Source organism: Physeter macrocephalus, chromosome 16, assembly GCF_002837175.3.
Source record: "Physeter macrocephalus isolate SW-GA chromosome 16, ASM283717v5, whole genome shotgun sequence".
NCBI classification, from domain to species: Eukaryota; Metazoa; Chordata; class Mammalia; order Artiodactyla; family Physeteridae; genus Physeter; species Physeter macrocephalus.
The window spans coordinates 7,965,156-7,991,274 of NC_041229.1; the positions used below are offsets into that span (position 1 = coordinate 7,965,156).

The following is a 26,119-nucleotide window of genomic DNA, read 5'->3' on the forward strand; positions in this document are numbered from 1 at the left end:
GCGCGCCCGGAGCCTGTGCCCCGCAGCGGGAGAGGCCACAACAGTGAGAGGCCCGCGTACCGCAAAAAAAAAAAAAAAAAAAAAAGCAGCAGCTTTGCTTTACTGTCCTGAAAAACTCAAAAGTGTCTGGGCTGCTTAGACCAGAAAGCCAAGAGAGACTTTTGCATGGGGTGGGGTCGCCTCGTTCTGTTGTATTCCCCAGATTTAAAAGAGCCTTCCTTGAACCTCAGCCCCCGTCCTGAGAGCTGTGAGGGAACTTGAAACCTCTCTTCTAATAAAGTCTGACTCTGTGAGAACCTAAGGAGAACTTAGTTTCTGTCAGTTTTCCGTCTCCTCTCAGGCGCCACTTTCCTGATTCCTGGCAGGATCATCCCTTGGCTCTCTCGCTGTTTCTTCTCATCTGAGTCCCCCGCGGAGGCAGCTCTGCTGACTCTTCCAGGCGGTGGAACAAGCATGCATTTGTGTTTCACCCAGATGTCAGACACACACGCTTGGAGTCAGTGAGTCATGCTGGCGGCTGACAGAGTGTGACTTTGGCTTGCCCGGGTCCCCTCTCAGCCAGCTCCCCAAGCCTGGTGGCGAGAACCCTATCCTGTCTTGTTGGCACGGACTCCGGGGTCTAGCAACTGTGAGGCCCTTTGACCACGACAGGCTCGGTGCTATTCCTACGTGAAAGGTGAAAGGGAGACAAAGGCCCTGGGCACCTGGCTCTGCTACCAGCCCTGATTCAGCTGGTCCTACAGTAGAAGCTCGTGTTCTTGAGGAAGGAACTTGGGATGTGGAAAGAACTAGAAGAGCACATCTCTTGCTAGAGTCGAATGAGGGCACACACGCCTGCAGATCTTGCTTCCCATCTCCTAGCTTCCTCCCAGTAGGGAAACCTGGGCCCAGCTGAAGCCAGGTCAGCCTTTCCCTGTGGGAGCTGCAATCGGAATAATCCTCCACTGGCGGGGAGAGCATCACGTGTGATTTGTCGAGGGATTTCTCAGTTCACGGACTTGGTGTGGAAGCGGGCAGCTCGCTCCTACGGCACCAGACACTGTTCCCGGCAACGTGGTTCTCACTTGCCCTGGGACAGCCGGTTGGTCTTCTCCCCCATCGTGTGTCTTCCTCGTCTTTCCACCTCTGTCTTCCACAAGCTGGGCCAGGACTTGTCTCATAATCAAGTCATTTAGAGGCCCTGCAGTTGAGCCTCGTGCTGGTTGTAAAAGCCGGATATTCAGTGGGAAGGGGTAGCTGGGGTCTTAGCTACCTTGGCTTTAACACTCAGTGTGACCGAGGGCATGTTCCCATCCCCACCTTCTCCCCTAAGCGTGTTGGCACCTTCCCCTTGAGGCCTCATGGTGTGGCAGTCACTGTGATGGTGACATTTACTGGAACCTCCGTGAATTCTTGTGCAGGATGCAAACCTGGGGTGGTGGGTGGTGGTTCAGTGCCTACAAAGAACAGACACAAGCAAAGGAGAGAGAGATGCCCTGGGGGTGCCCCAGATTGTTCCCAGAGGACAAGAGAGGCAGCATCATGCATGAAACTCAGGACTGTTTCCTGGCTTTGGGGGTAAAATCAAGCTTACCTGTCATTGCCTCGGGGCCACCTCTTGAACCCCGATATTGGTGACTTTGCTCCCTGAGGGTGAAGTGTGAGAGTAAAGTTAGTGACAATTACACTCTCCCAGCATTCCCGACCTCCAGAATGACTGGGCTTCCATACTCACCTGGGAACAAGCAACCGCCCAAGGCCGGTAGGAAGAGAAGGAAGAGGTGCGTTTCTTGAGCAACCAGCACAGGTCTCGGGAGAATAACCCTCCCTTCCCTGAGACTCAGGAACCCAGAAGGGGGTGGCCCTAGATGCCCGAGGTTGGGGGTTGGAGCCCTGGTGGACATCTAGCATTGGGGAGAGGTCACAACTAAGGAAGAGTCTAGATTCCTTGCCCAGGGGAGTCTACATCTTATGGGGCCACCTTACAGGGTCAAGCAACCCTGCCCTTGAGCTTCCCACTCACAGGGGAAGGTGTCCAGGTGCCGGGCAGCATACTGGAACACCAGCAGAGAGGTCACCGTTGCCACTACCATTCCTGTGCCTGCCGCATCCAGCACTGCAGGATAGGCGCTGAAGGGGGGGGGGTCCGCTAGGAGGGGTTGCACGGGATAGGTTTAGAGCCGCCGCTGAATTTGGCAACAGTGGCTTATAGGGTACCAAGCAGGCTGTGCCCTGCTCATCCAGTTCCCCCTCCACCTGAGATGGGTGCTCAAGAGCAAGCCTTGACACAGAGAACCTGGAGACCAGGTCTCTCCCCAGGAAAGAGATGCTCCGCGTGCCTGTATTCTTAAGGTTTTGAGTCCCCAGCCAAGTCCCCTAAATCTGGCACGGGAGGCAGCAGGCCAGTTAACTCGGCAGCCTGGGGCTGAAGGAAAGGATGGCTTAACGTAAGGAATTCCCAGGATGGAGAAAGAGCCGCAGGAAGCCAAGAGCCCACCTGTGTCCCAGGAGGTGAGGTTGTGGCGCAGAGTCGGGCCCCCATCCTTATTTAATCACCAGCACCTGCACCTCCCCTTTCCCTATTTCTTCTGATTCAAGCGGACTGTGGCTCCCCCCCCTAGGCCTGGGCCTCCAGAACCTCCCCGGGGGGGGACGGAGGGGAGAGACAGCAGTGGGGGTCACCTGAGGGGAGGGTGCAGAAGAGGACAGAGGCTGGGGGTGGAGGGACTCAGGAGGAAGGAAGCGAAGGGACAGAGTCGGGGATGCCGTGGGAACAGGCAGATGCCCCCCGGGTTCGGTTCGGTGGAGCAAAGCTGGGTCGCTCCACGGCGCTAGCCTTACGCCACCTGGTGTCCTCACCTCAGAGGGGTGTCCAGCTGTGCGGTGATTCAGAGCCAGGACGTGGAAGGCATAGAGGACCCCCGGGTCCAAGCCCCCCCGGCTGCCGGCCCCTGCTCTCCAGCTCGATATCACCAGCTGCGGTCTCCCAAGCCCCAGGAAAGAGATGCTCTGCGTGCCCCCGGGCCTCGGACGGCCCATGGCAGCTGCACCTCGCTCTGGCGTCTCCCGTAGGTCAGGCGGCTGACGGTGAGGTGACGTTGGGCGTAGCTGGATAGCCTGGGGCGAGGGTGGGGACACACAGGCGCGTGCGCGCCTACCAACAACCATCTGCGCGTGCGCATGCTTATTACGGTTTTGTTGAGAAAAGCTGGTGACGTGCGGATCGGGGTTGTAGCGTTGACCACTTCCGTGTAGTTTTAGTCTGTGTTACCCTAGCCTTACACACTGGCCTCGATTTCCTCCTCTATAAATGGAGGAACAGGAGATTACCCTGACTGCGTGGAGTTCTGTTTGCCTGAACTCGAGTGCATCCGATTCCCGTTCAGTGGGGCTTGTGCTTTTTGAGGCCCTGGGTGTGAGAAAGATAACGCCTCCCAGCTCTGGAGCAGGGAATCCCTGTACCTCTCCACCTAAAGGGCAATGGCTGGAGGTTCCCCGCCCCCTCCCCACACACACGCCACCCCTCACTCGCTCAGCACCTATAGCAGGATGCTCTGACTGCTGTTACCCAAGGCCGTTCGGGCCTTGCACTGGTAGGTGCCACTGTGGCATGCTGGGTGGGCATCCCGGAAGCTCAGGCGCAGCTGGGCACCCTCAGGGTGCAGCATGAACCCCGAAGTGCCTGGCTCCACGGGCCGTTGCTGGGGTCCCAGCCAGAGGGGCTGGGCAGGTGGCGTGCCCCCCAGGAGGGCACATCCCAGCCAGGCGTCTCCCCACCTCCAGCACTGACACCCAGGGCTCAGCCACTGCCAGCTGTGGGGCTTCCACAGGGACAGAGAGGGTAAGGCTAGAAGGTGCCCCCTGTGTCTGGGCTAGTGGAGAGGCTTGGAGGTGAGGTGCTGGCCAGCAGTGGAGGGGATGGTGGGGGACAGGGGAGACGGGGCCTGCGGGGTTGACAGTGGAGCCTGTCATGGCCCGGTCTGCCTCCTCTTACAGGCTCTTATTCTATGCCGAATTCCTGTCACCATCTGCTCCAGGCTTTACTGATAACAGCTGTGTTCCTCGATGCTCCTCTCCCACCCGACCCCGGAGCAGATCCTACAGGTGGGGCCCCTGCCCTATTCACGTCTGCATTAAGCACCTCCTCCTAGCACATGGCAAAGGGCCTCCTTCCCCCTAAAGGCCCACAGCCTCTCCACCAGGGCACAGGACAGGGCCCATACACAGCAGGTGCTCAGTTTTTATGGACTGACTCTTAGGGACCCAGGGTTTCAGGTGTCCGTGAATCTCCTATGACGGAATTTCCAGTCCTGAGACTGAGTAAGAAGGGAAGGAAATATTTTGAGTGGTGGACCTCCCTGAAGACATGCTAGTCACCCAACGTTTGGAGACCAAGATATGAATCATTTTGTGAGAATTGTTCTATGTGGCAGCTCTGCTGCTTGCTTTTCTGAAATTTTTTCTTCAATATTTAATTCTTTTTTTCTTGAGTTGGCAATAAGTAGGACTGCCAGGGCCAGACAAAGACAGAGAAGGAAATCAGACCAAAAACGAATAGAGGGAGTGGAAGAGGCAGAGAGAGACCTCTGGCACCTGAAACATTAATGCAAGTCAAGAATATAGTCAGGCATCTCTCATGCAAATTGATGCAAATGAGGGTGACAGAATCCCTCATTTTCTAGATGGTGCTGTCCAGTAATTGCTCCCCCCTCCAAACACACATGTGCCTATTTAGCACTTGAAATGTGGCCAGTCCACATTGAGATGTGCTGTCACTATAAATACACACACCAGATTTTGAAGACGGCATGAAAAAAAAAGAATGTAAAATATCTCATTAATAATTTTATTATTACATGTTGAAATGAAAATATATTGGATATATCAAGCTAAATAAAATGTTTCACTGTTTCTTTCTACTTTTTTAAGTGTGGCTACTAGAAAATTTTAAATTGTATATATATATATATATATGGTTCACATTATATTTTTATTGGACAACACAGACCTAGACCAAGCCCCCTGATTGTATGGATCAAAACATTTGAGTCCCTGGGAGGTGAGGTGACACAGTGTCTTGACTTACTTTGCATTCCAGCGCAGCTGCCCCCAGAGCCCCTCATCCTGATTCCAAAGGGCTGCTGCTCCCACCCCGCCCCAGAACCGAGTCTCCAGCCCCGACTCACCTAGCTGGAGCCGGCAGAGGGCGTCGGGGACCCTGAGTGGGTGAGTGTCCAGGCACGTGAACTCCCTGCCAGCCAGGTCGTCCTCGTCCTGGAGGAGGTGGACGGCCAGCGAGGAGCAGCCGCTGGTGCCCGGGGTCGGCTGCCGTCCATCAGACCAGCTCGGCACAGCAGGGGGCTCACCTCCAGGCCACTCACAGCTCAGCATGATGAACTGGTCTCTGATTGTGGCCATGGTCCAGCAGGTGGGGCCCCGGGGGGGCTCCCCTAGGTAGGGAACAACGGCTCGGCATGGCCCTACAGGAGGAGGAATGGCTGGCAGGCCTACCCGTCCTTCCCTCCTTCATTTAGTGTTTCACTCACTCATTCCTCCATGTACACAGTCACTCAATCATTCATTCATTCGCCATTTATCGAGGGCCGACCATGCGCCAGGGAAATAGTGGGAACAGATGCTAAGCAAACAATTGCAATACAATCTGGTGAGTGCTAGAGTATAGGTAGAAAGACAAAGTCTCTGGGGCTTCAGGGAGGAGGACTTTGAAGACAGGATGACATGTAAACTTGGTCTTGGTAGATGGGTAGGAGTTTCCAAGGCAGAGAGAAAGCTAAAGGCATATTTCAAGACCAACATGCAATAATAGAGCAGTAGAAGTAAAGTGTAAGGTCGATGAGTGCCTCCCTGGAGGCTGGGAGCTGGTAAGGAGGGTGTCGCAGGGCTCTAAGCCCGGACTGAGGAGGACAGGGCACAGTGTGGGTGGAGACCAGGGCTAGAGAGGAGAGAAAAGCTGGGAGGTGGGGACTGAGCAAGTGCTGTCACCTCCTCATTACACGGCAAGTCCTGGAGCTCGTGGTCTGGAGTCCCTCCCAGCATCCCAGGGTCCCACTGCTCTGGCCCCTGCTCACCCCTCTGCCTGGAATGGCAGAGCCCTGCTGTTTCCTGCGTGCACTCCCACGGCGTGATCCGCAGAGGGCAGGCAGAGCCGAGGCTGGTGCAGGTGAAGAGACTGCTGCTGGGGAGCTGGGTGGCTGCGTGACTCCAGGCGACATTGCTGAGGGCAGCAGGGCCAGTCCCACTGCAGCTGGGCAGCCGGAAGCCCCGCAGGCCAGGCGCAGACCAGAGTCAGTGCCCCAAGGGTGGGGAGTACAGTACAGGAGGGCTGCCCCTCAGGGGCATCTGGTGGGGAAGCAGGCCCCAAGGCAGTGCACCGCATTCCCGGGGCCCGGCTGGGAGCCTGGAGGCCGGAGGTGTCAAGGGTAAAGGAAGTAGGGAGAAATGGGTGAGCGGGGAAAGAGTGATCCCTCTGAGGGGCTGGTGAGGAAAAGGCTGAGCCCTCCGGTCAAAGGCAGGGGCTGGGGGAGGGGCAGGTGTTCAGAGCCCCTGAGGAATCCCAGAGGCCCCCCTGGAGGCCCCACTGGGAAGTCTCCCATCTCCCGTCCTCTGCTCTGCCCCAGCCACTTTGCCTCACTGGCATTACCCTTCTCTGGCCTCCGTCCAGCCCCCAGGGCCATGGGAAGCATCCCTCGGGGAGGGGTCTATATAGGGTCTTCCCCTCTCCCTGCCCCTTCCCACGGTTTTCCTAGCCTCTCCCCCCACCCCCTGACCCCCGCTCTGAGGCTCCATCCAGTTCCCCAGACCTCCCTCACCTTGCACACCAGGGCCCCTGGACTCTGCCAGAGCACGGGACCCTGGGGGCTCCAGCCGTGAGCGGCCCCTCGGCACACACTCACAGTAGATGGTGTGCTGGCCGCTGCTCTGTGCGCGGGTGTCCGGGCAGCTGCCGCGGGCCAAGCAGGTGTAGAGGCCTGTGTGGACACAGCCGGCACTGACGACGATGTAGGTGGGTCCAGCATGGCCCTGAGTGTGGTCACGGAGCCACACATAGCGGCTGGGGGCGCTGGCTGCAGCCAGGCAGCTCAGGGTCACCTCTTCCATTTCACTGGCCCCAAACCCCTCCTCACTGAAGCCCAGCGGCTCCACGGGGCTCACAGGATTGTCTGGACCATCTGGAGGGCAAGGAAGGCTTGTCACACCTCCCAGCCTTCATTCCTTCTTTCGCTCATATAGCCTTTGCTGAATTCACTCACCATCCAGTGAGCGTGTATTATGTACCAACTGTGTCGAGAACTGTGCGAAGGTCCCCAGGAACTCAGGGTGCAGGGACCAACGGCACAGTCCAATGTAGGCGATCAGAGTCTGTGGAGGGGAGCACCCCAGGCTGGGGGAGCTCGGGAGGGCAGGTGTGACCGTGAGGGCTTCCCTGAGGGACTAGTGGCTGAGTTGGGGTAGGGGGATGGGCAAGAGCTGGCTACCCAGAAAAGAGGCAGGGCCCCCAGTCCTTCCCATTTGTCTGGGATTGAGAGGTTTCTTGGGACTGGGGCAGTTGGTCCCTTTAGACCGGAGAGGGAGGAAAACGGGGTGGGAAGATGCCCTGAGCATGCTCCCAGCAGCCAGCCCTCCTCACATCTTTGGGTCACCGCCTTCCCCTGTCTCCTGTGCCCCCCTCTCCCTGACTCACACAGAGGACTGAACCCTCTGCCTGCTTCCTTCTGCTCCTACGTCTTTCCCAAGAACTGCTCACCTGTCTCCTCCACAGTCCTCAGTTCACAGTTTGCACAGACCACCATCGTTAGTGGACATCGTTAGGCAGAGCCCTAGCTCCTTAAATCCTCTAGACCAGCACTGTCCAATAGGTAGACGTGTGCCACAGATGTGTTAAATTTTCCAAATCTCAAAAAGGAAAAATAACCAAACCCAACCAAGCAAAAAAACACCAATAGGTTTTAACCATTTTAATAATATTTTTGGTTGAACCAAACACATGCAGAATATGATAGTTTCAAGGTACAATCAATATAAAAAGTATTGATGAGCCCATATATATATATTAGATTAAGTCTTCAAAATCAAGTGTGCATTTTTTTTTTTTTTTTTTTTTTTTTTGCGGTACGCGGGCCTCTCCCTGTTGTGGCCTCTCCCGCCGCGGAGCACAGGCTCCGGACGCGCAGGCTCAGCGGCCATGGCTCACGGGCCCAGCCGCTCCGCGGCATGTGGGATCCTCCCGGACCGGGGCACGAAGCCGCGTCCCCCGCATCGGCAGGCGGACTCCCAACCACTGAGCCACCAGGGAAGCCCTCTAGTGCTCATTTTATACTCAGAGCACAACTCAGTTAGGTTCAGCCACGTCCCAGATGATCTAAGTCACGCAAGTGGCTACCCTACTGGACAGTGCAGCTCTAGACTATGCTAATCTTCATCTTTCACATGAACCACTGATTTCATTTTTAAATTTAAAAATTTTTTTGAAAAAATTTTTAGAAGTTAATTAGCTTCATGGGTTCTCTTCACTGAAATAACTATTCTAGTCTTTTGTCCACTTTTGTATGGATTGCTGCTTCTTCCTCACTGGTTGTTTTGGAGATCTTTCTGTCTTCTGAAAAGTAATCCTTTGTTTGCTATGCGTGCTTGCTTTCAACAGAAGCTTCTGATTTCTAACTTCAGCTTCTCAGCCTCAGACTTAGCACCAAATTGTCACCCTCTCTTCCCACTGTGGCCCCCCTCCCTGTTTCTTCAGGGTTCAGTCGGTCAAAGGTAGACTTTCTGAGCCACCCCTGAAATTATGGGTAAAATTGTGACTATGAACGTATGCACATTTTCCTGGTAAGAGGGGCCCATGACCTTGAAAAGGTGAAAACCCCTTGTACTAGAGCCATATTTGGCACCAATGGGTACAATGCCTTGAGCTCCTGCCTATTGGAGCCTCTTGGAGGGCTAGGGTACTCCTAGGGGCCCTGAGATGTGTCAAGAGGCCAAGCCTAGGTGGGTAGGTGGGTGCAAGCCCTGACCCCTCCCCCAAGACCATTCAGACTCACAGATGATATCCAGGAAGTCTCCATCACTGCTCAGCCAGTTGACGGCGTTGTGGGCAATGCACACGTACCAGCCCAGGTGTGTCCGATTGACTGGGTCCAGCTGGATCAGATGTTTTGTGAGCCCTACCAGGGCCTCTCCAGGGCCTCGGGTGCCTGATGCTACCAGGCAAAGGTCACGGGCTCTGTGACCTCCCACATGTGGCCACCACAGAGGTCCCCTCCACTGGGGACAGGTCACTCAGCTGCACCTGAGGCTTTGATACGGGCACTGGCCAAAGGAAGGAGAGGCCCTGTGTTTGTTATCACAGACCTGGGTCATGCCCAGCTGTGTCCAGCAGCCCAGCGCTTGCTGGCAGGGTTCGGCCTACCCACTGGGCCCTGAGCATCCCCTCCTCACGGTCCCAGGTTTCCCCACTACCTGGAGGAGGGCCCCGTAGAACCCAAGCCCAGCAGAACACAATGGGAAACACATGCAAATAGATGCAAAGCCCCATGCAATGCAGCTCAAGCCAGCCTGGGTCCCTGGCCAAGCCGCTCACTCAGCATGGCCAGAACGAGGGAGGAGTAGGTGGTGTGGAGCTGGCCTCCAGCCTCGTGTCAGGCCTGGCACAGGAAGTGGCCGTGGGCCCCCTTCCCACCTCCCCTAGAACCAGGCTGCTGTTCTGCAGACTCACGGCCCCCAGAGCCAACGCCCCGGCCTCCACCTTAGGCTCTGCTCTGTTGGTGACGGCCACAAGCTGTGGAATCAGTGGGCCCAGGGAGGCGAAGCTCCAGAAGACCACCAGGGGGGCAGGCTGGGAGCCACAGGCCAGCTCCCCGGAGCCTCCCTGCACTCCTTGGATGGAGGGGGCCTCCTCTGGTACTCCTGGGGTCACCTGGGGCTGCCCTGGAGACAGAGGCAACGCAGCCTGTCTGGGCAGTTCTGGGGTCCCCTGCTCCCCGTCCTCGCCCAGAATCTCTGTTACCGGTCTGTAGGGTGGGCTGGCTGGGCAGGGTTTGATAAGGCAGCATAAGCCCTTTTGGAGTTGGTGGACAAGAGACAGTTTCTGAGGGAGCCCACAGAGCTTCCTGTCGGGCTGTGCTGTAGAAGTGGGTGGGGTGGGACACTGGAGCAGAGGTTCCCATCAGACCTTTTGGAAAGCTTGATAAAAGTATAGATTCCTGGGCTTCATCCCAGACTACTGAGTCAGAATCCCCTGGGTTGTGGCGGGGAGGGGTCAGGGCCCAGGGATCTGTATTTTAACAAGCATCCAGAAGTCAATCTGATGATCAGCCAGACAACGTCTCCCGAGACTCAGGAGATGTACGTGACCAATGGCAGTTCAGGCCCCAGAGATCTCTGAGTAAGGATCCCAGGGGGATTCCAGACCCACTGCAGCAAAAGGAAGACAACCCCAGCCTGCCGTCAGCACATCGAGCATCCATCCGTCAACTGTTAATTATGGAGCACCTGCTCCAGGCCAGGCACAGGCTACAGTGACAAATGAGCCACTCATCCCCGCCCTCATGGAGCTTCCAGTCTCCCAGGGAGTCAGGCAGGAAACAGTCATCATGGGTAAGGCAGGCCAGCAGGCGTTCTTTCCTGCTCGGGGCCCAGCATGGAACCCCAGGACCTGCCGGAGCGCCCTGTTCTTCTGTCCCTTGTGGTCAGCATACTGTAAAGAGCCTCAGCAAACGTAAGAAAATAAGTGCGTCGGAGGACAACCGAGCCACAGGGCTCATTCACGCTAGCTTCCGTTGACTGAGTGCCCCCCTGTGCCATGCCCTGCACTGGACTCTTCCCCTGCATCACCTACTGATCTTAACTGTAATGACAATAACATCCCTCCGGACTCTGTAACATGAAATCACTTCATCTAAAACCACACACTAGGTGGAGGAGCTGGGATTGGAGCCCTGGTCTAACTCCCAACTTCAGATTCTCCCAGATGCCGTCCCCGCAGCTTCCCCAGAGAGAGAAGAAGAGGAGACCAGCATGGAGTTGGAGGGAAGGGATCAAAGGCAAGATTCTGATGTTCAACTGATCAAGAAGAACGACATGTAGGGACTTCCCTGGCGGTTCAGTGGTTAAGACTCCGAGCTACCACTGCAGGGAACGCGGGTTCGATCCCTGGTCGGGGAACTAAGCTCCCACATGCCACAGGGCACAGCTGAAAAAAAGAAAGAAAGAAAAAAGAAAGACATGTAAGCCAGAAACTGGTTCTTTCCAACCTCATGGACCCTGCTTTGGGCCACGCTACCAGCATCTCCCACTTAGACTATTGCAAAGGTCTCCCCACTGTTCCCAGCTCCCTGAAAACTGTCAGCTTTGGAAGGAACTTTCTGAAACCCAGATCTGACCATGTGACTCCATGCTTACACCCTGACAGCGGCCCTCAGCATAAGCTCTTATGGCTTCTTAAGGTAAAGCAGAGTGCTGTCTGTGCCCTGGCCCTGCCTACCCACTGGCACAGAGTGGCCTGAGCATCACTTACCTGAGGTCCCTGGATGCAGAAGGCAGAGAGGTGCCAGCTGCAGGAGGCTAAGTTGTCTGCTCAGGACCCTCTGACCCACCATGGCCCCATCTCGCTGGGTGGCTGCCCCCTTCGAGGTTCCTGCCTGGCTCTTGGGCTCCCTGGAAGCCCAGCCCTGGAAGAATGGGGGGTCTGGCTCAGGTTGCCAACCTGGGCCCTCCCGACACCTCCACCCCTGATCACCTCTTACCCTCACTGTCCCAATTACGGGTGAATTATGTACCAGATGATTCACTCCATCCATAATGCAGAGTAGTGCAGGGCAAGACCAGGCTGGGGCAGACCTGGGGGAGGACCCTGTGCTCTCTGAACTTTGATTTTAATGATATTATGAAATTAGAGAGCTGAGCATGGAGGTGAAAAAGGCCCCAACCTCATCAAGTCCAACCACCTGCCCAGTGCAGGACCCCCGTGTGCAGCCCTCCAGACCATGGGGATCAGGAGGTTCAGACAAGCCTCTAAATGCCCTTCGTCCCCTCTCGTGTTTTCCTCAGGTTTCGTGGGGACAAGCTGGTGGAGTGTTGCCAGGAGCTCTGGACTCAAACGTACTCCAGAGTTTGGATTTGGCTGATGATCCCTGAAACTTTAGGACATTTCTGAGCCTCTCTGAGCTTTAGTTTCTTCACAGATTAATGGGGATAATAGCACCTCCTTTCTGGTAAAGATTATTGTGAATATTAAACAAAAAACTCACACTAGCATTGGGGGCTTCTTGGGTGCTCATAATGTTCTATTTCTTGTCTTGGGTAGGGGTTACAGTTTACAAGCTGTACATTCTTTTTTAAAATATTCTATTACATATGATTGATAAAATTCACACACACACACACACACACACACACACACACACGCACGCACGCACGAATAGCGCCCAGCACAGAGTCGGTGCACCAGCTTTCAAGCTCCTAGCTAGATCTGGCCTGCAAAGTCAGGGCCCTGGAGCTGGAATGGAGACCAGCTCCGGGTCTGCCTGCTCTGAGCCTCATCGTCCTCATCTTTAAAACAAGCATAATAACAACTACCTCTTCAGGGTATTGGAGAGAGAGGATGCAGCCTTACACCTCCAGCACCTCGTAAGCCCATGGTTCACAGTGCACGTTCAGTCAATGCTCATTCTTGCCCTCTTTGTGTTTAGGTTGAACTGGAATCTGCTTTTCTGACACATCTATCCTAGGGGTTGAGTTCCTCCCATGAAACTTTGCAAAACTATTCAAATTCTTCTTCCAAATGAAAGTCATCCAATATTTGAAACAGCATGTCCAGCCCTCCTCTTCTCTACCTGGATGGTAATCTGAGTTCCCAACCATTGCCAGGCGTGTGCTGGATGTGCCATGTGTTTTCCACCCCCCAGGAGACAGCACTGCTGTCCACATTTTGCGAACGTGCTCAAATTCTCTCCGCTCTTTCCCCCGACGGCTTCATTCCCCACGCCCCACTTGGCTCCCTACCTTTGGGCCTCTTCCATTCTGTCCCCACCCACCTGTAGCTGTGCCACCTCTGAGCTGGCCAGGGGTCCGTGGAACCGCTAAGTTCCTTCTCTCTGACAAGAAGACTCAAAATCTTTCTCAGCTACGTACTGTTAGGGTTTTGTTTATCAGTCTGGTAAACATTTATTTCCTGGCCACCATGTACCAGGGCAGGTTGACTCCACTGCTTTGCTGGGCCCTCACCCAGGCCCATGAGCAAGGCTGGACAGAACTCAGCGCTCTGAGAGGACGCAGCAGCTCCGTGGGGCTCCCCGATCCTTGGACGAGGGAGTGCTGTGGCTGCAGCAACTGTCCAGGTTCCCGGCCACTGCCTCACTTTCCAGGAACCTCCACAGCACTATGGGCAGCGTCGCGCCAGACTGTGACCCTTGTTAAACCCGGGGCCAGGGGATTCTCATTCCCGGCCCCTTCCAGTCTTGCACTCACATCTCTGCTTCTCTGAGCCAACCTGCAGGCCTGATTCTGAACCCCCAGGCCTTGGGGAGAGCAGAATGTGGAAGGATGGGGACAGCTGGGCTGGAGCAGAGGAAGAAGAGGATCCTGGAAATAAATGGCTTTTCCATGTGTGTCCACGTGGGCCTTGTTGGAGGCCAACCGTAGGCTCCCCCTGGGGGCCCCAGCGGGAGACGAGCTGAGGGCTGGAGAGGAAATGGGCCAGAGGCTCGGCAGTCCACACGGCTCCCGCTGTGTTCACAGCTGATGGGGGGTGGGGGGGCGGTGGGGGGGCAGGAGGGACAGAGGGTCCGGCAGGGGTCGCGGCTTAGTCGCTTTGTACACTGCTCCTTGGAGACCGGAGAGGAAATGAATGGGGCCCTAGATGGAGGGGGGAAGAGAGGGAGGCGGAGGCGGGAGAAGTAGAGCCCCCTCGGGGCCTCGTGTCTGCGCCAGCTCTGCCTGGTAGCGAGCCCTCCTTCCATCCGCTCGACCACTCTCGGTGCCCTTCCTGGGCCGCTGTGGGCAGGACACCCCGTTTCTCCGGGCCTCCGTTTCCTGATGGATGAACAATGTGGTCGTAATGCCCACCAGCCGCTCCTCTGAGCTGCTGTAAGAGCTGGCTGCGTGGTGAAGTAGGAGAGGTCTGCAAAAAGCATAAAAACCACTGTACAGAAGTAGGGGGTGGAACGAGAGCAGATCTTGGAATCAGATCGGCGTTCGGATCCTGGCTCCATCATCCACTAGCTAGGTGACAGCAAACAAGTGACTTACTCCAAGTATCAGTTTTTCCTCTATAAAAGGAGGCTACTATTAGAAAATTGTTGTTAATTTTGTTATGTGTGATAATAGTTTTGTGTTTATGTAAGACAATGTTTCTATTTGTTTTTTTAATGAATACTAAGATATTCAGGGATGAGATGTCATGGTGTCTTTACTTTAAAATATCTCCGTGAAAATAAAATCGATGAAGCAGCTTTAGCCAGGTCTTTAGTTCCATATTGGTTCAGGGAGTTTTACGGGGCAGATGCGAAACCTGCTTGACACCAAAGTTAGCATTTCCCTATTTTTGTAAAAGCCTAAACTCGTTGAAAAGTCGTGTTAGGTGTTCTCAGTGGAAGTGGTGGGCAGGAGAAAGGAAAGAGCATTTGGAGGCACTTAAAGTGGAGGGGAGGAGATTTCCCTGACCTGGGGACAGGTCAGAGGTTCCTGGGTCCCTGGGACGGGATGAATCTGAAGGCCAGGCCCATGACCCAGGGGGCAGAGGAGCGTAGAGCCCCCTGGAGGCTCGGGCAACAAGGTCAGCAGCAACCATAAGGGACCCGAGGTTCGAAGCTTCTCCGTTTTAACTCATAAACCTCCAGGATTCGGGTGGGACCCTGGGAGGGTCAGGGGCTCCAGTATGGAGTCCACTTTATTTGATTTTAATGAAATAGAGGAACAGATACTCTTGCACACATAAGTTTGTGGAGTGAGATTCACACCCACCTCCCTGCTATTATTCTCATTAGTGTTGCCGTTATTTGTATTATGAAATAGCCTGGAGCCTGCGCCGTGACACCAGGTTTGAGTGCGTGTTGAATGCCGTTCCACCAGAGGAAAGCTTGGGCAAGGCTGAGGTTCCTACCCTGTAGATGTTCCAGGCCCTTCCCTGCTCCAGCTGGCGATGGGGCTTCTATCATGTCTGGAGCGACAGTGTTAGGACAGCTTTCTGTGATTGAGGGTCTGGTTGGAGAATTCAGCGTTGGCTGGACCCAGTGGGTGTCTGTCTGGACAGGGCCGAGGGGGAGCCAGGCCAGGCACCGAGGCCTGTGGAGGAAGCCAGGGCTCAGGGAAAACTCTTGCCTCTTCCTCCATCTTCAGGCCTGGTCTACTCCCTCCTCCCCGCTTCCCAATCCCCCGCTCCCCAGCCTGGTTTGATTCTCCAAGTTCCCTGGCTGGGGAGCTGGAAGGACGAGGGAGTTTCCAGAATGTCTCTGTAGAGCTCCAGGGGGAGGCTTGGCAACTGGAAATTGTCAGCCAACTCCTTGGCAACCGGCAGCCAAATAATTCTGGGAATGGATGAGGCAGGGGAGCTCTCTGCAGGCTGGCCAAGAGAAGCAGGCCCTCGGCCCCCAGAAAACTTCAGTTCTTTCTGACGTGTGCCAGTCAGGGTCCAGACGGGAGACAGAGGCCCATCAGTCAGTTGAGAAGAGAACTTACTATAAAGAATTGGTAACTGGGTATAAAGTTGCTAATTAAGTAGCACAAGAGAATGCTTAGGTGTCATGGAGGTGGCAACTGCTGGGGCTGGGAAAACAAAGGAAGAGGCTGGAATCACTGAACCTGAGACATTTCGAGGAGGGGGACCCAGAGCCTGGGACCCTGACCTCTGAGGAGGAGGCTCTGAGTAGGAAGCAAGGACCCCTGGGCTTGTGCCCAGACCTCTGAGGAAGGGGCTCCTGCCAGCTGGGGGTGGGGTCTCTGGGGCAGGGACGTGGGGGTGGGTGGTGCATGATGAAGCTGCGAGTGTTGAGAAAACTGCAAACTGGATTCAGCTGCAGCTTCAGGGTGGGCCTGGGGTGAAGAAGTGTCATTGAGATGACGCTCACGGGGAACACACAGACACGAGGAAGATGCCCACCCTTCTTCCTCCATCCTGCAACCTCCCTTTAGCAACTCTGCTGGGGAATCTGCGAGGAAACAGTTGGCAAAGCAGAAATGGGGCTCACAGGGCCCAAGGTCAGCTTCGCAAAGCAGTGGACAGAGGATGGGTCTGGAGGTGAGAAGCAAGACTCTTAAAGTATTAGCCACTGGGGGGCAGGAAGTTGTGGTCTTCCAGCCCCAGCTTTAGCGGAGAGAGTGGTGCTGAGCACATAGTAGGTGATCATCTAATATCACTATCTGGCCTCTGCCTTGGTTGGTTTCTGAAAGGGCACGTGGGCTTCCCTGGACTTACTCTGGCTTGTCTGGAAGAGTTACTGACATTCACAGGCTCTGACAGCTGGAAGGAATTTGTATAATGTTAAAGATGAAAACAACATCAGTGAAGAAATATTTAGGTAAAAGTGGCCTTAAGAAAACTAACTATAAATCTCTGTGATCAAATAATACATTAAAGGTAAAGGACAAGATAAATAGATCCAGGGGACAGAAATAGAAACCAGTCGAGAAATATATCCCAGTACATATGGATTATAGTATATGATAAAGGTGGTATTTCAAACCAGAGGGGAAAAGGATAGTTTATTTAATAAATTGTATAGACACAACTGTCTGTCTGAAAAAACAAAACAAGGTTAAGCTCTCTACCTCATGAGTTATGAAAACCAAGTTTCAAATAGATGAAAGATTTAAATGTATTTAAATTTAAACATTTAAAACAATTTAAATATTGGTTTTTATATTTAAACAATTTCATGAGGAAATATTTTAAACAATTTTAAACAATATTTAAAACAATTTAAATATTTAAAACAATTTAATGAGGAAAAAATTAGGAGAATATATATACAATCTAGGGTTTGAGGAGATTTTTCTAAATAAAGCAGAAAGTCCAGAAGCTATAGAGGAAAATTTTAAATGTTTAAATTTTAGAAGGATAAAAGATAACATATACAAAGTCAAAAGACAAATTATAGACTGGAGAAAATATTTCAATTACCACCAATAAAGAGTTAACATCTATAATATACAAAGAGTTCCTACACACAATAAGAAAGAGAAATGACCTAGTCGAAAATGGACAAAACAAAATGTCAGTACATTTATGGAAAGATTCTCAACATCATTAATAGTCAAGAAGATGCAAATTTTTAAAGTGTGACATCACTTTTCATTTATTGGAATAACAAAAAGAATGAGGAAGGGGAAGGGGAAGGGCTGGGGAAGATGTGGGAGAGAAAACACTCTTAATCACAGCTGGCAGGTATGTGAATTACCACGGTTTTTTGAGAAAGGGATCTGGTCACATATATAAAAACTAAAAATATATGCCTCTCTTTGACCCAGTCATGTCATGTCTGGCAATTTATCCTATGGGGGAAAAAAAACCCCAGCAAACTCCAGTATGCAAGGCTATGCATAGAAAAAATTCTTTATAGCATTTTTTGTGGTGGGTTTTCCCACCATACTAGTAATGGTTGAGTGATACACATATATCCATATACTGTAATGTTATGTAGCTATTCAAAAGAATAAATTACACAAAGACAAATGCTGTATGATTCCACTTTAGATACCTCTAAAGTAGTCACACTCATAGAAACAGAAAGGATGGTGGTTGTCCATGGCTGGGGTAGAAGCGGGGATGGGCAATTGTTTAAGGGGTACAGAGTTTCAGTTTTGCAAGATGAAAAAGTTCTGGAGGTCGGATGCGCAGCAATGTGAATACTTAACACTATTGAAAGGTACACTTAGAAATGCTTAAGATGGTAAATTTTATGTTATGTGTATTTTACCACAATTTAAGAAAAAATAAATTAGAAGGATTTTCATGAGGTTATGTGAGAAATGCAACGTTCAGAGAAATCAGTGTGGTATTTGTGAAATAAATGGCGATGGATGTACATAAATATCTGTTGGGTAGTCCAGATCTGCTTGGCCGTGATCTGTGTCCTCTGGTTCCAGAGCACTCTCACCCTCCTCAAAGTCCAGGATTCCAGGCTGGCGTTGAACTAAGCTCACTAGCTCTGTCAGCCTTTGGGTGGCAAAGCACCCTTTAGACTTTTGCCCTGGTGCTCCCCCATCTCAACCCTCCTCCTCCAAACACCAGGTCCCCCACAGGCTCTGGTACTGCCCGCCAAGTCCCACAGCTGTTTCCAATATTCTGCACAAACTTTTATTGAAATGGGAAGCCCCATTTCTCATCCATCAGGCCCCAGCTCCTTCTGATTAGGTACATATGACCTGACCTGTCAGCAAGGCCTGAGCCAGCAATCAAAGGGGAGATTGTTCTGAGCCAGGAGGTGAGAGGGGCAGGAGCCTGGGGAGCTGAGAAGGGCCCAAGGGAGTCTTCAGCCAGCCTGGGGCAGATGCGGGTATTCTCAAGCTGAGGGGAGAAAGGCATGCAGGGCTGGATAAATTCTTTAAGGGCCCCTGGTCTGCTCATCTTCTCTGGCCATATTTTCTCTCTCTAGCCTCCAAGCCTCTTCCAAAAGACATATCCTACAGCAGGAACATCTCCCCATCCCCAAGCTCCAAACTCAGCCCAGTTTCTCTTTCCTCTCATCTCTCACCTGTACCACAAAACCCCTCTGGATGTAATAAAAAAGAAAAGGTATCTCTTCACAATTCCACTCTTCCTAGAGCTGCAGAATCATCAAAACTCAAATATTGAAAATAACTTAGAGATCACCTAAGTCTCAACTCACTCTCAACATAGAAACTCCCTCAACAGCATCCTTGACCAATGGTCATGACAGTTGATGCTTTAACATTCTAAGCTATGTGGTCCAATATGGTAGTCCCTAGTCCCATGCAGCTATTTAAAAATAAATCCGAGACTTCCCTGGTAGCGCAGTGGTTCAGAATCCACCTGCCACGGCAGGGAACACGGGTTCGATCCCTGGTCCAGGAAGATCCCACGTGCTGCGGAGCAACAAAGCCCGTGCGCTGCAACTACTGAGCCTGTGAGCCACAACTACTGAGCCCGCACACCGCAACGAAGAGTAGCCCCACTTGCTGCAACTAGAGAAAGCCCGCGCACAGCAACGAAGACCCAACACAGCCAAAAATAAATAAATATATTTATTTTAAAAAAATCCCACATCTGGGTATATCTCCAAAGGAAATGACATCAGTATCTCAAAGATGTATCTGCACTCCCATCTTCATTGCAGTATCACTCACAATAGCCAAGATATGGAAGCAACCTATGTGTCCATCAATGGATGAAAAAAAAGATAAAGAAGATGTGGTATAAATACACAATGGAATATTATTCAGCCATAAAAGGAAATCCTTCCATTTGTGATCATATGGATGAAACTGAAGGGCATTATGCTAAGTGAAATAGGACAGAAAGGGAAAGATAAATTCTGTATGGCCTATGTGGCATTTTTAAACAAGAAAAAAAAGTCAAACTCAGAGAAACAGAGAGTAGAATGGTGGTTGCCAGGGGGCGGGGGTGAGGGAAATGGGGAGACATTGGTCAAAGTGTACAAACTTTTAGTTATAAGATGAATAAGTTCTGAGGATCTAATGTACAGCATGGTGACTATAGTTAATAATACTGTATTGTATACTTGAAATTTGCCTAGAGTAATTCCTGAGAGTTATCACAAAAAGAACAAAAGAAAGAAAAAAGGTAATTGTGAGTTAATTAAATATGTGTTAATTAACTTGATTGTGGCAATCATTTCACAATGTATACATGGATCAAATCATCATGTTCTACACTTTAAATATATACAATTGTATTGACAATTATACCTAATAAAACTGGGAAAAATTTAAAACTAAAAATTCACTTTCTTAGTCACACTAGCCACATTTCCAGTGCTCAATAGCCACGTGTCGGACAACGTGTCAAGAAATTCAAGGGATCTCACATTTTGCCCTAGTTGCAAGGTAACAAGTTAATCTGCCAGTTTCATGAACGCTGAAGAAGACATGACTCCAGGGTCTGAGACAAGGGGCTTTATTATTTATAGCAGTATCAGTAGTTAGAGTATCAGCATTTTCTTGCTCTAGTTTTCTGAGCTCCAATTCCTTCAGGGCAACATGAAGAGGGTCAGAGATACCTGCTTATATGTGCACGAAGGGGGTCACAACACTGGACAAGAACCCTGAGTTTAGAAAACCTGAATCTTTTATAACAGGCAGGAACCATGCTGTCCTTTGTTCTGGAGGAAGACACTACCTCTACCTTCCAAGGCTGTTGGCTATACAAAGGTTCTTGAAAAGTGTCCAGGAAAAAGGGCACTCAGCGCCTCTGCTTGCCAAATGCGCAGAAATGCAAGACCCGTGGAGAACTGTCTCTGGTATCATGGGAGCGGCTCTGGGCGGCCTGCAAGGTGGCACGCGGATGACAATTGTTATCTTATCATGCTTTAATGCATGTTAGAAAATATAACCAGCATGTCAAACTAGTTATATTTTTAAGTAAAAATAAATTGATTTAAGGATATATTTACACATCTATGTAGTGTGAAGATTGGCAAAGAAGGCGAAGGCAAAGAGTGATTGAAGTTTGGGCAATACTGATGAAGGGGAAGGGCAAAGAACAAGGATTCAGACAGGCCTGAAGTCCAGTCCCAGCTCTGCTGCAGGGTGGAAACCACGACCTCTCAACCTTCTGCATTTATCAAATGGCATCCTTAAGTTTCCTTGGGAGTTTCTCAGGACTAGTGAGGATTGGTTTACTTCCTCCCTCCCTCCCTCCCTCCCTCTTCCTCAGGAGGCAGGCACAATCCCACCCTTAGGTTGCTTACAGTCTAGGAGACATGCTCTGTCATCTTCAAAAGCTTGGAAATTGTAGGGGTTATTACAGTCCTGGTCCCCACCCTGAGACAGAAGCCATCCCTCCCTTCGGCTGCAGCCCAGGACTCTGGAAGGAGGAATAAGCCCTAGCCTAGGGGATACTGGAGGGTCAGGCAGCCTCTCCTGGATGGGCAGACGCAGCTCCCCTCTGCTCCACAGTCCTTCGCTTCGGGGAAGCTGTTATGTTTCTTATCACGTTGCCTCAGGTTAATAACACAGCTGCTTGGTGAATCCTGAGTCCCAACCCATGTGAGAGGGAAGGACCTGGGCCTGGCCCAGAAAATCCACTGGATTTTCTAGAGTAACAAGGCCCTGGTCTTAGTGGTAGTAGGGCAGCAGGAAAGAAAAAAAATATGACTTAATGAGACAGGAAAACCAATATTCTTGTGACCATTGGCACGAAGAAACCTCTCTGGGGGGACGCCCTTCAGGGAGCTCAGGCCAAACCAGATGGTGAGAGGCAGCCATTTAAACGAACCCCCTGGGTGCATGCTTTCGGCTGAGGCCTCCAGACTCCAAGTGGTGTTTCCATCCTACCACCAATTCCACAGGTCTTTCTGCTCCCTGCCCTCCTCGTTTTAATGATCTCAGACAGACATAAAAACAGCTGAGCTCAGCACAAGCGACTGAGACAGGAACATTGCCTCAGGGTCCCCGAGGACCCCAGCTGGGTACCATGCCGCCCTCGTTTCCATTTTGACAGGATAAAGTGAACTCATTTATTCGGTTGTTTTAAGTGAGCTCACCCGAGGCAGTGCCAGAGAACGGAGACATAAATCTCTCCCAGCACGTGGAGTCACTGCCAAACACCTTGGATAAAACTCTCTGCCTGTTCAGGACAGTTTTTCACCCCCTTTAGAAATGAGGAGGGAAAAAGTACTAAAAATCGAAGGGAGTCGGGGGAGGGTGTTAGATTCTGGGAATGACAAACTTGTCAACGCTTTGGCCTAATAAAAATTCTTCCAGTAAAACAGGCAAACTTTTAACTCCAAGATTTTCCTGAGCGTGCTTTCGGGGGAGGGGAGGTGCGTGGAGGGCATCGCTGGTCACCTGGCCAGGCTGTGGGTTAACCCTGATGGGGGAGAGGGATTTTCTTGCAGCCCATAAAGGCAGTATCTGCACCAGAGGTGGGCAGCTTGTCACACTTCGCCCTCTGCGCTGTGGGTACAGCCTCAAATGCTTCTAAACGAGAGCAAACTCACGCAGGCTGTTGGAAAACATTTTGAAAACCCCCAGCCAGAGAGCAACCTTACCTAGGAAGTGCAGTCACTCAGGAAAGGGACAATGAGTGGTGTGGCCTAGCCAGCCCCTGTGGCCATGGGACCAAGAACTGCTTTTGTTTTTCCTTCACTGAGAGTTCTTTAGAGTTTGTATGCTTCGCAAACACTTGAAAGCAACAAACATGTAGAAGAAAGTCACCCACAACTTCACCATTCCTATAATGTATCCAACAGTTTTGTTTCGAAGCCTGTCTACACACGTACTTTTTTTAAAAAAATAAATTTACTTATCTTTTTTGGCTGCGTTGGGCCTTCATTGCTGCGCGCGGGTTTTCTCTAGGTGCGGCGAGAGGGGGCTGCTCTTCATTGCGGTGCGCAGCCTTTTCACATTCCTATAATGTATCCAACAGTTTTGTTTCGAAGCCTGTCTACACACGTACTTTTTTTAAAAAAATAAATTTACTTATCTTTTTTGGCTGCGTTGGGCCTTCATTGCTGCGCGCGGGTTTTCTCTAGTTGCGGCGAGAGGGGGCTGCTCTTCGTTGCGGTGCGCAGCCTTTTCATTGTGGTGGCTTCTCTTGTTGTGGAGCACGGGCTCTAGGCATGCGGGCTTCAGTAGTTGTGGCACGCAGGCTCAGTAGTTGTGGCTCGCGGGCTCTAGAGCACAGGCTCGGTAGTTGTGGCGCATGGGCTTAGTTGCTCCGCGGCATGTGGGATCTTCCCGGACCAGGGCTCGAACCCGTGTCTCCTGCGTTGGCAGGCGGATTCTTAACCACTGCACCACCAGGGAAGTCCCTAAACTCATACTTTTAAAGCAAAATCGTGACTAGGACTCCAGGCCCCCTTCCCGCTACCCCCTCCCTTCTTTTTCAGCCAAGAAGTCTCATCTAGATCGGTGTTCTAGAACTTCACTACCCAAAGTGCACTCTGCAGAATAAGGGTATCGCCGCCACCCAGACCTGTGAACTCAGAGCCGCAGCTTAACGTGCTCCCTCGTGGTTTCCGTTTACACTCAAGGCTGGGAGAGGATGCTCCAAACACATGGGCCAGGACAAAACTCTTCTATAAACTGGGGCAATACAATTCCTTCCTTCCCTCCTCTTCATGCAGGGATGGGACATGAGTGAGGGGAGGCACTGGGCTGGGTGCTGGATGGATTAGGAAGGGTCTCTGCCTTCCCGCGCCTGGTGTCTTCGCTGACATAAAGCAGAGATGAGAAGGATTTCAGAGCTGGAAGGGACCTCTGGGGATGAGGCTAGAACCCAGGTGTCCTGACCCCTCCACTTGCATCTCTGGAGCCTCACCTGGACTCCGTCAGGCAGACAAGTCAGCAGGTGGGTGTGCATGGCCCAACCTGAGAACAGCCAGCGAGAACACTCACCCCCCAGCCTCAGCAGTCACAGCTTCTTGGCCAGGCCATCCCTGCCCATCCCCTTGTGTCTTGGCTCCAGGTGTGCCTCCTGACTTTTTTGAGACAGGAAAGATTCAATATTGTAAAGAAATCAATTATCCACCAATTAATGTATGGACTGAGTAAACAAATTATTACTGCCAAATGGGTACAGATAAAAATTCAGAGGTTTCTGGAAGTTGAGAAAATGGATCTGAAATTAATCTTGAAGAATAAAATTGGTAATGATTTTTTTTAAAATGAGAATTAAAATAGTTAAGAGGAGGAACAAGTCCTTGAATTAAAACACTGTATGATAATAATACTTAAAACTGTGGCACTAGCACAAGAACAAACCGAAATTAAGTAGGTACCCAGAATCCTATTATATGTGTGTAGGTGTATAGAAATTTAATATGATAAAGGAGATTGTGGAAAAAAGAAAGATTTCTCAATAAACGGTACTGAATTTAGTTAATTTTTTTAAAAAAGGGAAAATGTGACCAATTTGATATACCTCACACCAGAATAAATTTCAGATGGATTACTCAAATACCTTTTTTAAAGATAAAAATTACAATAATAATCAAGAATAAAACTGAATATTTCCTAGAGCAGGGCTGACATTCTAGAACCAGCAGACACAAACCACAAAATTATTAAATTATTTCACTACAAAAATGAGATAGTTTTGTGTGTAAAAGCCATGGTATAAATTTAAAAGGCAAACTAGGAAAATAAATGTTCAGTAAAAAGTTAATATCGTTATTTGGAAAAATCAAGTCACACATGTATTTCACAAAACTTGTTAAGACAATATTAAGATCTCATACGATAAATGGGCAAAGGACACCCCAGAGGTTTTTCAACCAATGAACCTCATGCCAAAAAATAAAAATATGCAACTTTGTATTAAAAGAAATGTAAACCAGAAAAAGTTACCAAGCAATTCTGAAATGAAAATATCCCTTGCTGGTTAGGTGAAGTGAAATCAGTGGGGTAATATAAACTGAAATAGTCTTGGCCTTTGGAAGCAATTTCACACTACCTATCAAAAGCCAGAAAAATGCTCCTATTTTTTTGACCTAGCTCTCAAACATAACATCTCTAATTCTAAGAAATAATTCAAAATAATGGGCAAGAAGATTTGCTGCAGCATTATTTACAACATTGAAAAACCGGACAACCACATAAATGTTCAACCAGGATATTAATATGCATTATGTTATATTCACCTCATAGGATAATCTGATCAATTATTATTATAATAATTCCAAAGACTATGTAGCAACATGAAAAAAAAAACACTTGAATGTTTCAAATAAAAGGACTATGCACTATGATTAACTAAGTCATATTAAGATGAAAAGGACCATTTCAAGACAGTAAGTGTTATGATGAAGTAATGAGCTTTTTGATAATTTTCCCTTACCACTTTTTTGCTGTTTTATTGCTTTTATAAGGTAAATATTAAATTAAAAATGATCCACATTCTGCATAAGCTGATGAAAATAGGTATAATGAGATGGTCACACGGGGAAGCCAGCGAATCTGAAAGTTAAGACAGGGTACAGGTAGGAGTTAATCACTCCATTTTCTTTTTGCTTGTGGGAAACAGTCTTCCTCTGTTCCGTGTGCATAGCTCTGCTGTGTGGCGTCAGGGAAACGTGGTATCTTAGAATGGGTGGAGTCTCAGAGGTCATTTTATTCCCAACTCCCAGCTTATTCAAGAACCAGGACTACAGCATCCATTCCAAGTAACTGTAATGGATGCTTCTGAATGACTGAATATTCCCACAAGCAGGGAGCTCACCACCTCGCAGAGTAGCCTGTTCGGGCTCCGCCTTCTCAACCATGCCTGAGGCTGCCGTACAGGACCACACCTCTAACCCTCACACGAAGCAGGGCTCCCTTGTCAGTCACTTCCTTCCAACTGGGATTTCGAGCCACAAATCACAAACTAAGGGACGGAGTGAGACTGCATTACCTTCCTGACAAAAGAAAAACGTTAAACACAAAATAAGAGACTATCCCCATTCACGACAAATGTATTCCAGAATTGGGAATGTAGAAACCCACGGCTATTCTACTGAATAGAAAAAAATAAATTACGGGAAAAGATGAATTCCCAAAGAAAAGTGCAACAGAGAGTTGCCTATGCTTCTCCCTAAAGACTAAAGACTTTAGATCTGTAAAGATTCTCATTTAGAAAATTCTTTCAGCTGTCTGAATACCGGTGGGGGAGACCCATCTTTTCCGTGCTCCTTGCTCATTATGCCAGCCAGAGCTTCTGGTTGTCTCTAACCTCAGCAGCAGAAGTGCAAGGCTGATGAGCGTGAGGGAGGGCTGGCGGCCCAGTGTGCGCGGTGGGACTCTGCCCTGGGTTTACAGGACACATCAGTGCTTCTCTTAACCGAGAATCATCCCATTTCAGGTGTGCTTCCTGTATTTCATGAGAAGAGTCTGCAAGTTTCATGTTTACAGGTGGGGTGGAAGAGCGCATTAAAAATAGATAATGGTGGGGCTTCCCTGGTGGCGCAGTGGTTGAGAGTCCGCCTGCCGATGCAGGGGAGCCGGGTTC

At 50.6% G+C, this 26,119-nt stretch overlaps 1 protein-coding gene across 1 annotated transcript; it reads right to left on the bottom strand.

Moving 5' to 3' along the window:
• Positions 1-1,338: 1,338 nt before the first annotated feature.
• On the bottom strand, positions 1,339-14,204 carry VSIG10L2 (V-set and immunoglobulin domain containing 10 like 2). Its single transcript, XM_028501490.1, is given in 23 exon segments — positions 1,339-1,436; positions 1,574-1,626; positions 1,715-1,742; positions 2,006-2,128; positions 2,826-2,919; positions 2,921-2,978; positions 2,980-3,068; positions 3,071-3,096; positions 3,512-3,755; positions 3,757-3,800; positions 5,166-5,429; positions 5,896-5,932; positions 6,142-6,232; positions 6,234-6,339; positions 6,894-7,169; positions 9,036-9,182; positions 9,185-9,229; positions 9,232-9,303; positions 9,575-9,670; positions 9,673-10,020; positions 11,510-11,649; positions 13,352-13,511; positions 13,631-14,204. Coding segments are annotated over 23 exon segments (3,213 nt in total).
• Positions 14,205-26,119: the final 11,915 nt, after the last annotated feature.